The 14,597-nt window shown below is 39.9% G+C and overlaps 1 protein-coding gene across 21 annotated transcripts in view; it reads right to left on the bottom strand.

The window, feature by feature from the left end:
- Window positions 1-214: 214 nt before the first annotated feature.
- The window catches only part of tcf3b (transcription factor 3b), a 30,382-nt gene continuing 15,999 nt past the window's right edge, over window positions 215-14,597 (bottom strand). For 15 of the 21 annotated variants that reach the window (XM_032526334.1, XM_032526325.1, XM_032526324.1 and 12 more), the window contains 12 exons: window positions 10,736-11,032; window positions 10,360-10,453; window positions 10,134-10,192; window positions 9,514-9,589; window positions 8,843-8,904; window positions 8,450-8,638; window positions 7,017-7,128; window positions 6,339-6,483; window positions 6,042-6,095; window positions 5,102-5,337; window positions 4,833-4,984; window positions 215-3,382 (listed from right to left, as the gene is read on the bottom strand). In XM_032526334.1, coding sequence (XP_032382225.1) covers window positions 4,839-4,984; window positions 5,102-5,337; window positions 6,042-6,095; window positions 6,339-6,483; window positions 7,017-7,128; window positions 8,450-8,638; window positions 8,843-8,904; window positions 9,514-9,589; window positions 10,134-10,192; window positions 10,360-10,453; window positions 10,736-11,032 — 1,470 coding nt within the window. In that variant the 3' untranslated portion in view covers window positions 215-3,382; window positions 4,833-4,838. Of the gene's footprint in view, window positions 3,383-4,832; window positions 4,985-5,101; window positions 5,338-6,041; window positions 6,096-6,338; window positions 6,484-7,016; window positions 7,129-8,449; window positions 8,639-8,842; window positions 8,905-9,513; window positions 9,590-10,133; window positions 10,193-10,359; window positions 10,484-10,735; window positions 11,033-14,597 lie in introns of all 21 variants that reach the window. The other 6 variants (XM_032526337.1, XM_032526339.1, XM_032526338.1 and 3 more) reach the window with 5 other exon arrangements.

The following is a 14,597-nucleotide window of genomic DNA, read 5'->3' as shown; positions in this document are numbered from 1 at the left end:
ATATATATATATATAAAAAAAGAAAAAGAAAGAAAGAAAAAGAGAGCGAGAGAGAGCGTGAGAGAGAGAGAGAGAGAGATCGAGTGAGGCACCCTGAGGACCCTGCAGGAGTCAACAGTGTCCTCACTCCCAAGATGTTAGGCTCTGTACCTGTGAATGTATTTTAACACTCAATAGTCTCCCCTTATAGTTCAACAAAGATATGACAAAACTGTTGAAAGCAAGTGTTTTATTACTGCTTTCTTATACCAAAACAAGTTCAAGCCCGTCAACTTAACATTTTTCCATCATAATATTGTAATTTTCTGTTGACATCATGTGCTCCTGCAGTGGTTGGCTTGCTTTTCTGCAGATTTCATTGTGTCTATGTCAAGACTAGTGTAAAGAAAAAAAAAAAAAAAAAAAAAGGTCCCCCCACCCCCAAACAAATAATTTGAGTATGTAGGCTGATAGGATGCTCACAGAATACTAAATGACATCAAGTCAGATTTCCTTATGGAACAAACCAGCAATATTCAGTACAATTATTGATCTTGTAATATTAAAAAGAAAAACTTCAAATACAACTTTTTGAAAGAAGTGATTAGAACTTCTCACAAAAAGTCACTGTCAATGGCATCGAAGAGCTGGAAGAGTGAAAGGTAAGGAGGTGAAAATAGTCACTGGAGACAATCCTGAATATACTGAAAGTCACTGCAGCAAAGGACTTGCACTCCGATATACAGAAACTTAAAATGCTCCAAGTCATTAGAGGTTCCAGCTACGACAGAAAATAAAACTCACTCCCTACATTGAAATTGAAGCAACACGTACACTGAAACATGTTAATGTGCAGCAAAAGCAGACAGACAATCTGAGCCAAAAGCAGCATCTCTTGAACCCGGTTGTCAAGTGATGTCAAATGATATAGCAATATAGGGCAGATAGAACAAAAACTCATGACCTGGACCCATTACCTTAACTAAAACAGCAGTTTGGACAATATAATCCAGTTGAATAATTAGGAAAAAAAGGGAATAAAAACTGAACAAGATCTACATAACATTTATTTATTTAACTAGATACACTGAAAGAAAATCTCTTTATACCATTTAAACTTCTTCCTGAAAATTGAAAAAAGCATTAGGAGAAGGGAGGGTGGGGGAATGAACAAGTACCTCTTTAATCTCCATGATATATGAAATGATATGGATCACAAAATAAAACTGTCTTAAATGAAAATACAAGTTCAGGCACTGATAAGGTATCACTCTCCCATCATGTTGTCTTAAGTCTTGAGAATGAAAAGGCCACACTATTGATTTGTATAGGTCTTTTTCTTCATCTCTTTTTGTAGAAATTAAACACATGACGTGCTCTACCTCCCATTTGTGATTACATGTTGGTAAAAACCATTCACAACATGACATGGGAATAACATCACAATAACACTGTTTGTTCTCCATATTAGGCTATCCATTACCTTACACCCAAATACGGACGTCTGCCTCCAAATAAATGTGCAGGCTATAAGAAGTGAGTCTATGTCACTGAGAGCCACTTTTTTGAGGGCAAACATTAGAAAAAGGTGAAATGGAAACTAGTATACTGTACTGACAAAACCCAGCAACACAACTTTGAAAATGAAGATGATCCACATTTGTATGGTAGCTACATTCAAATACCAGTTGCATAATTACTGTTAGAGACAAAAATATTCCGACATTTTTCCTCAGTGCCTCACTGCTAAAGTAAGAAGACTTCAACAAGACTGTGGCACAAAATCCCCCAAGTGGAAAGAAAGAAAAATCATCTGGGTAGCTGATGATACACCTTACAACTAAAACTGGAATCAAGGATACATCAAACGCTTTTTCATTTATCATCTGTTGACCCTTTTCCTCTGCCATCACGGTGTCAAATGTCAAATATCCCCCCTTATTCAGCTCATCTACAATGCACTCTAAACTTTAAACTAATATTGCCATTTATGTAAAAAATCTACAATGTATAGACTAACAAAAAATATATATTTTTTATATATATATTTAATTTTGAAAAATGAAACATATCAGAGTAATGTATGAGGTGAATTTACACATCACACTTCTCTCAGTAAGAAGTGTGAGAACAAACTTACTCAGGAGGAAGGTGAGGGGCTGTAATTCAGTGGGAATGCTCGTTTAGGAAAAGAAAGCCTCCGTTACACTAAGGCTTGTCTGCTTCAACAACTGTGAACTGATGAGATCCCTTCATCAAAAGGAACCCAGATTTTTTTTTGTCTTTTACAGAATATCAATTAAGGAGGAAAAACATGAGCTGTTAATTCTGCTGGCATTGTCAGAAAACCATTTTAGGTAAGTAAGAGCACTGAGTGGTGCTGATCACTTAGCAAGCGTCTCAAATGGCTTTTATACAATACTTTCAGGGACTGAAATGCACAACAGGTCGACACTTAACTTTTAAGCCTAAACCTATACAATTGTGCTTCGTCTTGTCTTAAGTATGCTTTCGTACATAAAGCAGTACAAACACCTGGACCTATGACAAGGGATTACTGGAACACTAGAATTTGCGGTCAACAAATGGGAAAAACTGTTTTGAAGTTGACAGACTCTACCACTTGGATAATTCATAACCTTCAAGGAAGGAGTCTATTCTTCCAAGTCTCCAGATGCCTCGTGGGATGAGACCAGGCATCAGTCAGAGACTTCCTCTAGGTCAGAGTTCCCGTCTTTAAAAGCTGCTTTTGAACTGTCAAAGCTTTGACGTTTCCATCGCCTTCCCTTCAACACTTGCTGATAAGGTTAAGGAAAAGTCACTGAATTTAGACAATTCAACTTCAACTATGGGCTTGGTTACATAACATATGTAAGACTGTACCATCACGCTGGGAATGACATACATTAAAAATAATTGCTCATACACATAAGCAATCCCACACAATAAATGTTCCTCACATGTAAAGCAATTTGCTTAAATGTCAAATAGAAAACATGTAACAATTAGGCACAAATCCTTGATTCAATTTGTGTTTGTTTAGCCTCTCGGCAGTCACCTCTCGGCAGTGTGTGAAGTCCCAATTTGTGGCAGGACAAAATGTACTCCGGTGTTCCATCATCTTGTGGAAACCAAGAAGAATTTTTTTTTACATGTAAAAACTAAAAAAAAAAAAAAAAAAAAAGTTCTTCACATTTGAGCTTGTAGTCATGGTTGGGAGTGAGACAAACAGGCTGTGTCAGTTTTGGCAGTATGCATGTGTGTACGAGTGTGTGAATGTGCATCTTGAAACTTGAACGGACAATACACAGACATGTCCACATATACACACACACTGAGAATAATGGGTGGAAGAAATCTGTTAAGGCCACATCCTCTGACAGCCAGGGAAACACCACCAGATCTGTAAAAAGCAAGGACCACAAACATTATTTTGTAGTATTCCTTTACAATAAAGACAACAAAATATTGAATAGAATACTGAGCCCACTGACTCCTACAAACTAGTCAATGTATATTGTAAATTATAATCCTTAAGATATTCCTGATATCAAACCGCATTTTTAATAGCACGTATGGTCCAGCAACAGCCATTTATACAATTTTAGAAATACGTATTCACCATGTATTCAACAATAACACCAGTACAAACAATGTACTGATGAGCACCCTTATTTAAACACTCAACACAAGACGGCGCAGTAAGTACAGAATATATTTGACGTGTTCCAGGAGAAAAACCTCAACAGCCAACAGCGTAAAGAAGACACACATCAACAGGTGTTTTCAACTTCGGTTCAAGTGAAGTCGTGAACGTTTTGAAGTCATTTGACTCACACAGTTGTGTAGACATCACAGTATTAATCCACTTATTAACCACAAGTTCCCTCCCACTTTTGGTGTTCCTGCGTATTTACTAACTAGCTATCAGATCGCCTGTGAAAGCACACCTGTAGTGTTCTCTGTCCTGTTGTCTCCGTCATGCTGCTGGCCCTACGTATCCATACATCCATGCCCGTAACGTTACCGGGGTTAGCTTCTGTTTCGGGGAAAGGGGGTCTGGCGTTCTTTACCTTGTTAAGGTAAACTAGGTTAGCCCCCTTGTGTTCATTTCTCAAATGTAAGCTACTTTCGGATTGGTGGGAGGTTTCCCAGTAATAAACAACATATTTTACCACCTTACACTGCAAGGCACTTGCCATGACACAGTCATCACACAGTCATAATCAAATAGGACTCTGCCGCTTTCTTCCAACTTTCGGTACCGCCATGAGGCCAGGCGAGGGGCGCAGACTGTTTGTTGTGTTCAATTTTACACGGAATGTCGTAATTTCTGGGTTCCCAGCTGGAAACTATACACGTCTACTGGGAATGTCACGGTTGGAAAGATATAACGTTATTGCTCTTTGAAAGACATTGACAAAGACGAAAACTAAGGACATTTAAGCAATAATTTTAACCAAAAATAGATGTTTTGTTGTTCTATTATTATTATTATTAATTTATTTTAAATCAAATTCATTTAAAAATAAAATCGTGAACAGGGTGAATTTGCATCATTGAATTAGATAGTGATTTCTCCAAGACCAAAGACCAAATATTGACCTTTTTTTGGCTACTCTTGTTGTATTTGTAAAAAAAATAAAAATGCTGGTCTAGTAGTGTTTTTTTCCCAAGAATTCTGGGGAAGTACTCAACCGCACTTGCGGTTACCAACAGTAACCATGGGTGTTGCCAAATCAACCGAGACTGAAGTATTATAACTTTAATGTAATTGTGGGTAAAAAATACCTATAACATACTAAGTGATGCATCCTAAATAATCAATTCAGTAGCCAATCCTTGAGGCCTACCTGGTGTTACATGTGGCCAACTGGGTTGTGGCCATCTCCTCCCATACTAGGATGGCCTCCTGAGAGCTGCATGGGTGCTTCACCCACCACCCCAGACACCTTCTCCTCCTCACGGCGTTTTAAACATGCAGCCTTAGGGTTAAGGTTACGCTCTGACAGAGAAAAGGGAAAACAGAAACAGGCCTTCTCAGTATAAAACAATTATTGGATTTAACAAGAGGTAAACACAACTGTGCTTCCCATTCATGATGTGCTGCTTGCAGACTGACCTCTGACTTGCTGTTCTAAATTGAGGATGACATTGACGGCTTGGTGCAGGATGAGAAGTTTGGTCTGAGGTTTGTCGTGGCTGAGGTGCAGCTGGCACATCCTCCCAAGCTCTTTAAATGCCTCGTTGATGTCCCGTACTCTGAGACGCTCGCGGGCATTGTTAGCCACTCGCCGTTCCTTCTCACGCTCCATCTTCACCTCAGGGGGAAGGTCCTCGTCATCTTCGTCATCTAGACTAGTTACAAAAAGAGATGAAATGATAAAGCCACAGGCAGAAAGAAAGTTCAAGATATACCATCAAATACCTTAGTGTGACCTTATGACTAGCATTCATCTACTTTAAATTTAGCATCAATAGCAGGGACTGTACACCCACAGTTAAGCTTTGTACTGAATGGATGCACGAGAAATAATAGACGTGGGAGAAGTTAAATGCATACTGTATCAAAGGGAATCCTTGAAAAACATTATCCAAGAAGCAGTATCTCCCATTTCAGATGACCAATTGATCAAAATATCTATCCACAAAAGTTGGATCCATTCATAGTATACTATGCTGTATGTGTGCTAACAACAAATGATGTACTTTGAGAAGGGAAGGCATAATGAGCTGTAGCTTTGTGCTTTGGTCTTCAAAAAAACAGTTGTGTTGTTTTGTTTTCTATTGTACGGTTTTGTTAGGAGTCAATGTTTTTCTATTATTTTGCACAATACATTTCCATTTTAAATCTCATACAAAAGTCAGTGATGGATAATATATTTGTGTAAATGTGTTTTATTATATATATAATATATATATATAATATATATATATATATATATATATATATGATTTCATAACTGATTCTACCAATCAAACGTCAGATATTCGACACAAGCTTCATAATGTTCAAGAGTCCACAAAGCACAAGAAATTGACCCTCTATTGGAGAAACTTACTCATCTTTCTGGTCTGAAAGGCTAGAGAGCATCTGGAGTGTCAACGCCTCCTTTCTGAAAGCGTGACATGAAGGGAAGGGGATTTCAACATTGTTAAATACCTAACATAGTCTGGGCAATCAGTGGGGCACACAGCACAGCCTTTGTGGGATACATTTTTATTTCATGCCATGAAATTCAGTGAGTGCAGTTTTTTTTATTTTTATTTTTTTTATTTTTAAATGCAGTTTTATAAAGTTTTTGATTAAAACACAAATCTAGAGCACAAAGACTAGAAAACAGTAAGGACCACCTTACCTTCGACTGCGTGCTGCCTTGGTCTCCTTTTTTTCGTCTTCAGATTTGTCTGCCACAGATGAGTTTTCATCATCCTCTTTGTCTTCTCTTTTGATGTCTGAGCTGCTGGAGGAGTGCGTGGAGCGGGCCAAACCACCAGGGAGACCTAGGGACAAACAAATAGATGTTGGGATGTTCCAAAGTACTGAAACATCTCCAAAGACGTGATGCAACACAACAGACAAACATGGAATGCTAATAAAGTTAAAGCAACACTAGAGAACTTTATGTACCTTAAAATAATGTTTCCAAAATCATTTCAGTGGTTCATCAACTCGTAACAGGGTGAATAGCACTTCTGCATTCGCGTAGCGGCCCTCTACCGTCTATAACCGCACTATGCAAGTTTGCCAGATCTGGTAGCGGATCTGTAGTTCCATTGAGACATAATGGGACAATTCCGCTTACAACCTGTAGGAGGACCGAAGCGGGAAAAGTTCCCTAGTGTTGCTTTAAGCAGAGCTTATGGAACAATTCTCAAATGCATATCACTGCCAAAAAAACAAATTTCAAAACCCAGTTATTCAATCATGATTTGACTAAACACAAGACATGTTGTTGTTCAGTAAAACTGCACAATAACAACAACAACAACAGACATCCTCTACTGTAAGTAACAAGATATCTATTTGGGCTTACTGGTAAAGCCTTCGGGCTGGCCAACTGGCGGTGTGGGTCCGGATGCGTGATGACCGTGCAGAAGAGTGCTGCTGGGAGGAAGGCCTGTGGGCTCCTCGTGTTTCCCTCCCTGCTAGTGAAGGTGGAGAAGCATGATGTTGACAGACATATCACAACTACATCCTTGGGAAAACAGACTGCAAAGGTTTCCCCCCAAAAAATGCATTGGTCCAACTTCAAGACATAAGAGAGAAAAAATAGCTTAACATGTCCACAACTGTGTGATAGCAAATGTATAATCATTGATGTAGCTCGTTAAAAATTTTATGCTTTTTGCAAACATCTTTGTGTAACCAATGTTAATTAAAAGGAGAGAATCATAATGGCACCTTCGTCTGTCATTTCTAAGCACCTACATACATAGAAACAAAATTTGCGCGTTGCATTTAACCTATCCTATATACAGGAGCAGTGGGCAGCCAAAGTGTGTGGGGACCAACTCCATTTATCTTACTAAAACAAGATGTATTAAAAAAAACAATTAAAAAAAAAAAAAAAAGTCCCAATGCATGACATTTTCACTTTTTAACATTAATAGGAGTTTACCCAGCCTGGCTATGGTCCCCCAGTGGCTAGAAATAGCAATAGGTGTAAACCGAGCCCTTGGTATCCTGCTTTGTCTTTGAGAAACTGAAAGCTCAGATGGGCCAATTAGGAGTCTTGCCCTTATGAGGTCATAAGGGGTTACCTCCCCTTTCTATGCTTTGCCCGCCCAGAGAATTTGGCCCACCCATGAGAAAGAGAGAGACAGCAATACTTTCAACCCCTCCCCCACCTCAAAAGCTACAGACTCAGAAATAGTATACTAAGGAAGGCTCATTGTGGGACAGGCTCTAGTGGCTGTAATTGTGCACCAAGGCTAAATTTTGGGAACAAATTCCCATATGGTATTAGGGGACCACTAAGGTCAATATAAAAGCATCCAAAGATCACCATGTCATAGGACCTTTAATACTAATTGCTTGCAATTTTACTTTTGACCAGCAGATGGCACAAATGATAATATGTTTAACATTTTTTGTTTTGTTTGGTAAAATGAAGGTACCCTATGAATCAATACTTCAAAGTGTCTTGCACGTTACGGTTCTTGTAAGCCATGCTACAAAAGACATATAGTATGTTTATTTCAACCTCGATACTGACAACTTCTTCAGCAATGGCTGAAAGAATGAGCATTACTTCCAACACATTTCAATCTCCATTATGTCAGTAAGAAAAACATCTTGCAGAGAGGTTTCAGGAGTGTTGATTGATATTATGTATGGGATTAAATTAACTACAAACACAAATTAAACAAACCTTTGTTTGCTTCATGTTTGTCGTTTACCATCAGAAGGCCAAGTCTCTTTTAAACACCCAAATGAAACCCAATTAGAGCCGAGTAGGTGACTCACCATGGCAGGATGTCTGTTGCTGAGGGCAAGGCTTGCATTGGGAAAAGCTGGAGAGAGGCCCCCGAGGCCCCCGTTGTGTACTGCAGAGAGCAGGCTGTGCATGTCCGGGGCACCCTCTAAGCCCTGGCCCACAGCATGGCTACGCAGTACATGGATCGCCTCCTCCAAACGGTCCTCCATTTTACTCTGCTTTATAAAACACAATAAGCGGGAACTTAGATATCATTATAACCAAATACAAGTCCAAGAAACAGTTTACATTATAAATGCACAGTATGTTTTTGAGAAATAATTAATTGCACTTTACTGTGTACTTAACTAAAATAAGAATATATTATGGCAATCTCTCGCTTCAAATTAACTTCGATGTGGCAGAGAAATTTTTTAACTTACCAGTGTGTGTGGTTGCCCTTCATAGTTGGGTGTGGTTGGTCTTTGCCACTGAGACTGAGCTCCTGTAGAGAGAAATATTGGCAAAGTGTATAGTGGTAATTCTTAACTTTACAGCAGATGGAGCTGCAGACACATTTCTGTGCTGAAGAATTTTAAACATGCAGAGGATCATTTTTGCTCCAACAATTTCAACTGATTTAATTCTGTGTGCCAAAAACAAGGTTGCAATCAAACTGAACAAGTTAAATAAATTGGACAGATGTAGGTATTCTGTGGCTGAAATTTAAATATTATCCAAATTTGTGGTTGCATGAGTGAGAATAAAGCACAGGATAAAACCACCTGAACTGAGTTTACCAACCTTCTGATTGGCAAAATTTACTCAGCTGTTAGGTTGACAATAATCTTGCATCAAAGCAAGATAGTACCTAAATGATGCGGGTAAAATAAAGACAAGGTCTTTCAAAAGACTAATTACTGTGTATATGAAAATGCAGATTTTTTTATATTGGCTTAGACTGGTTTTAGATGACACATTACGGGGTGATTGGAGATTAAATGCCTTTAAGTGCCTCGGCATAACACATTAAAACTTTAAAATGTTGACTTTTCATATACAAGTTTGAACAATTTGTAGCTCATATTATCTATATGTAATAATCCCACTGTACCTGCAATAGCCTGAGGAGATCCAGGAGTAGATGGAGCTGAGGAGAAGTTATTACTGTTGTGGTCCGACGGGTAAATCTGAAAGAATTGATCAAAGCAACCCAACATTACGGCACACCTTAAAAATACATTACATTGCTTTTTATTGCATTTTAGTCAAACAGCCAACTACGGCTGAACAATGTGTCACCACAATGGATTTTTCTACATCATACAATATTGAATTGAAATCGGACTTGAGAATTGTTTCTACATTTTACAACAGAGTATGTATCCAGATATAAAAAACACAATGAATCACACAACTATTTTTGGGTGCTTGAATTTAACATGTTTTTCCACTCAAGGTGTGCCTTCAGCAAATTTTAAAATTGACATTCATCGGTTTTGAATGAACAACCGAAACAATGCTAAACCACTGATAAAATATTTTGTCCGCATCACCATTCTTAGTTAAATTTGTAATCATTTGTTCTCTCTCCACACAAATCTACATCAGAGATTTTCCCTTCAGAGGAAATAAAACAAAATTACTGTAATTGTTTCATTGCCCGGCACTAATTTAAAAAAAAAAATAAAAATAAAGAAAAGAAAAAAGACTAACAAACAGAAAAAAACTCACTGAGGCAAGAGCCTTTCCAATTTCATCTCCAGAACTGCCAGCTGTGGTGCCTCGGTTGGCTGCAGAGACAAAATAATGTGAGTCAGATGATCCGGTAATTTGTTTTTGAGAGATAAAAAAAATTGTATATATCAAACGGCCATGGGACAGACGCTACAAAGATACTAGTGTGATAAGTTCATTTTTAAAAGTTTACTTATTTCATTATTTACTCATTAAATCTTACCCATGATGCCTTCTCCGTTGATGGTGGGTGTGTGATTGTAGGTGGTGGGGGCCGAGTGGAAGCCGTTGACATCGCTGCCATGCAGAGGATAGTTCTGTGGGGACAGAGGCAGGGGTTGACGCTTCTGGAAAGAGGATACAATAGCTTCATAAGGCACAGACCCCTCACAGAAAAATAAACAAATGTGACAAATGCTTCATGAAGCAAGATTAAGGTTTATTTATTCAACCTTATGTAGTAAATGTAAAAATGTTCTCAATGAAATGTTATCCCTTTTAGTTCACCACATAATTTCCTTCCAAGCAACACTAGAAAATGTGAGCCGATTTAAAAACAAAGCAATAAATGATTGAAAATTGAGGACTTTTCTACATACCATCCTGTCCTGTGGGTTAATTGCAGAGAAGGAGCCTGGCTGTCCAATGTGAGGAGTGTTACCCAGCATGGCAGAGTAGCCAGAAGACGACCAGGGGTCTTCTGAGAAAAGCAGAGATCCATTTGCAAATATGAAAACACCTTCACAAATAGCATCACAGAACAAATGACTTTCAGTGATATTATGTGAAAGGTTACCTTGCATATAGAAAGAGCCAGGGTAGACCGCTCCAGGTTTAGCACCAGGATATCCTCCATTGTCTCTTGCATACTCATCACCAGATGTGGAAGCATATACCTAAACAAACATGCAAACAGTAAGCAGTTAGACTGGGACCTGGGCACGCACGCAGCAGCGCACGCGCGCGCATGCGCGCACACACACACACACACACACACACACACACACACACACACACACACACACACACACACACACACACACACACACACACACACACACACCACACACACACACACACACACCAACACACACACACACACACACACACTAAATAAGATAGTTCTCCTTTGTAGTCCTGAGCCTCATGAGAGACAAAGTACTAAGGTATCGATCCACCCTGTCCTTGCTTTTGAAAAGCGCTTAATTACACTAGCTTCAAGTGGCCACATGATGGCAAGAGGGAGTCTGCCGGGAGTGGAGGCAAGCCAGCTTCTGTGGAGGAGAACACAGCGGCCATGCCATGCTGGGCACAGCGACGGCTTGAATCCCAGTGCACAGTGAGCACTTCCTCTAGCTCCCAGGACCCTAGTGACATCACCCTGCCTAGCCTGCAGCACCTCCTTCACACACACACACACACACGCGCACGCCATCAAAAATGTATGCTGGGCCTTAAGCGACACACATCTCAGCTCTCCAAAGCCACAGACTGAAGACGGACATGCCCAACACCAGTCACCACTCAGTCCTTCTTTCCTCTCCTTCTCAGTAGAACATGGGAGATAGAGGAAAAGAACGGAGGCTATGCTGCAAAGAATGCTAATCCAGAGAAGGGATTTTTTCTGTAATTTGATTTAACAGGGAGAAGTGGAAAGGGAATGGAGAGATGCACTTCTAATTACAGAGCCATCTGCCTGTTCCTGGACCACATCCAACTCCACAGGCAGCTGGGCTGAGGAGAGGGAGCGAAGAGAGGGAGAGAGATGGGGGCTGGGATCCAGTCAGTGAGAGAGAGAAAGAGAGAGAGAGAGACAGAGATTGCAGTGGGTAGGAGGTGGTAAGGGGGCAAGGGGGAGGATTGAGGGGGAAAAAATGAAGGCCCTGATGATTTATGAAATGGGTAGAGAGATAAGGGGTGTTGAAGGGGGACAGGAGAAGGTAATCTAAATGACTTAAACAAAGCTTGATATGGCCAGGGGAGTGTGAAGGAAACAGGGGATTTAAAATGATCACGGTTAATTCAGGGGAAAACATGACGGAGATGGCTTCATTTAACAATAGGCTTTGAGTTGTTCTTTCACGGGGAACAATGTTGAGTGAATCCTGCTGCTCTAGATGGAAACAGGACCACACAATGCCTGGTGGTGGATAATTGTATTCTCAGAAAGAAAAGGGATTTCTAGTGTAAAATCCTTAACTAATAGGGGTTTAATGTAATTCAGGTTATGACCGTGTAAAGGTCTCTACACTAGAAGAACATTGGTTGTGGCAAGGGATGGAGAGTAGATGAAGATTAAGATCAAAGTAACCTCAAACCGCTTTATTCAACCACAAGGGTTTTGTATTACGTCTACTGGACAACTAGGGGGCAGAAGAGAAGTTCTTCCATGTTGTTTGATTGCTGCAGATATGAGGGGGTGAAGGTTCATGGGCTTAGGGCAAGGATCTTGTGTGCAGGTAGCAGTGGGTTACAGAAGTAAGGGAGCTTGAAAGGAAAAAGAAATATCCTTGCACAGTGAAGCTATCATTTGTCCATTTCCCAATCTACAGCAACATGAATTAAGTAAAAAGAAACGTATGTTGATGGGATGGTAAAGAGAAACAGGAAGGGAGGGAGTGTGGGCAGGACGAAAGACCACAGGATCATCATCGGCAGTCATTAATCTGGGCTCAGACACGGGGCTAAGAGGCCTCGCAAGCACCGCGCCTCACAACTGGGTCACTCACAGGGGGAGGCCCACCCAGGCCATCATGTGGTGAAGCGTAGGCGGCGGGCTTGGGGGAGTGGGGGAGGGGGGTTCACACACAGAGACATCTCATCAGTCGCACTAAAACCACACGGCCATCGTTCACACTGCAGGGAATGACTGAGGTTCAGACAGTGAAAAAGAGGGGGCCTTGGCCAGACAGTGTTCACACTCAATCTTTGTGACGTAGTCACCACAGCGAAGTGTGTTTACATGCAGGTTTCAGCAGCCACTTCAACACAACACCACCCACAGGTGGGGGGATAGCACTGATTCCATATGAAATAAAAACAAAACGGATACCCTTGATTCCTTCCTTGATTTAATTAACAACAGATCCAGAAATGAGATAAGCAGCAAGTTCACTAGGTCCAACTCTGATCCATCTCCATACTGACTATTTGATGATCTGATATGAACCCACCTTATCAATGCAGCCGTCTACAGTAGTTGCATCTGTTGCAACTTAATCTTAAACTAAGAGAGTAAACGTAACACTGTTAAAGCTTGACTTCATTTCCTGCCAGATTATGCATCCATGGCTGTGTGATTTGGATTTAGTCAGCCATATAAATCCTTTGAATTTACTTCATCCATGAGTTAAAAAAAAAAAGTATAGGCATGAGTCCATTTTCTTTTAACTTTTGTTAGTAGATGTTGCACATATTATGATAAGATGATGAAATTGTAAGGCAAATTCAGGGCTAATGTGCAGGTATTGCATTTTAAAACCCAATGTTTACAAAAACTGGTAAGTAGTAACTTGTCTTAATCTGTCTCTCCTCTGCATGTGTTGCTGGTATATTGCTTTAAGGTGCCATGCTGAAACACAAGTGAGGAGATGCAAAGGTTCCATTTACAATTTTTCTATTAGGTCACTCTTGTCATCTGAGAACTACAGTAGCGTGAGGACCTGGTGACAGAAAATGTTTGTGCAATGCCAGTATTTCATATTGATGATCCATAGCAGTTCAAGCAGCAAGACTGGGCTCTAATAGCAACAGTAACACAAGCTACTACCCAGTAGGGTTCTTCTGACTTAAAAATATCATGTTTGCTATTTTACAAAGCAAAGTTTTCCAATTGAGCAACTGGCCTCTGAATCATCTAGGATCTACAGCAGCTGAAGCTGTATGGACAGACTGGCTCGTAATCAGCACAGAAGACTTAGTGGAAATAATCTATAAATGGGAATAATGTGGGCAACTGCCGCTTGATTCAAGTCACTTTAAACTAACAGTGATATTCATTTATGATACATTCAAGCATGTCACAGTGACTTGTGTTTCTAGCTATGTGTTGTTGCCATCATCCACACATCAGCTGCTGGGAATTCTAGGCCCACTGACAAAATGTGACACTTGGCACAGTAAGTCAAAGCACGTTATGGTACTTTGTTGAATCCAGTATCAAATCTGCTTCACAAGCTGAAATCCGACTGAATTTATTTAGGTTTAACTTTTCTATTTTAAGAAAAAAATATCTATAAATAACCAAATATTTAGGAACAAAATCTCCTAAGAAGGGAAACTTTTCCCAAACAGCCAAACAACTTCTCAAATGCTTTCTACATTGTCCTTAACAAATCCATTTGTCTTATTACAAACTTTGGACTGGATAAAAAAATTGAACCAGCCACCAAAACCCAATCTACTTAAACCCCTCGTCCACTGGCTGCACAAAACGTATGAATTACCCAAATCCAGGACTTC

The sequence above is a fragment of the Etheostoma spectabile genome, chromosome 9 (genome assembly GCF_008692095.1).
Source record: "Etheostoma spectabile isolate EspeVRDwgs_2016 chromosome 9, UIUC_Espe_1.0, whole genome shotgun sequence".
Lineage (NCBI taxonomy): Eukaryota > Metazoa > Chordata > Actinopteri > Perciformes > Percidae > Etheostoma > Etheostoma spectabile.
This window is presented reverse-complemented; position numbering and strand designations above follow the sequence as displayed.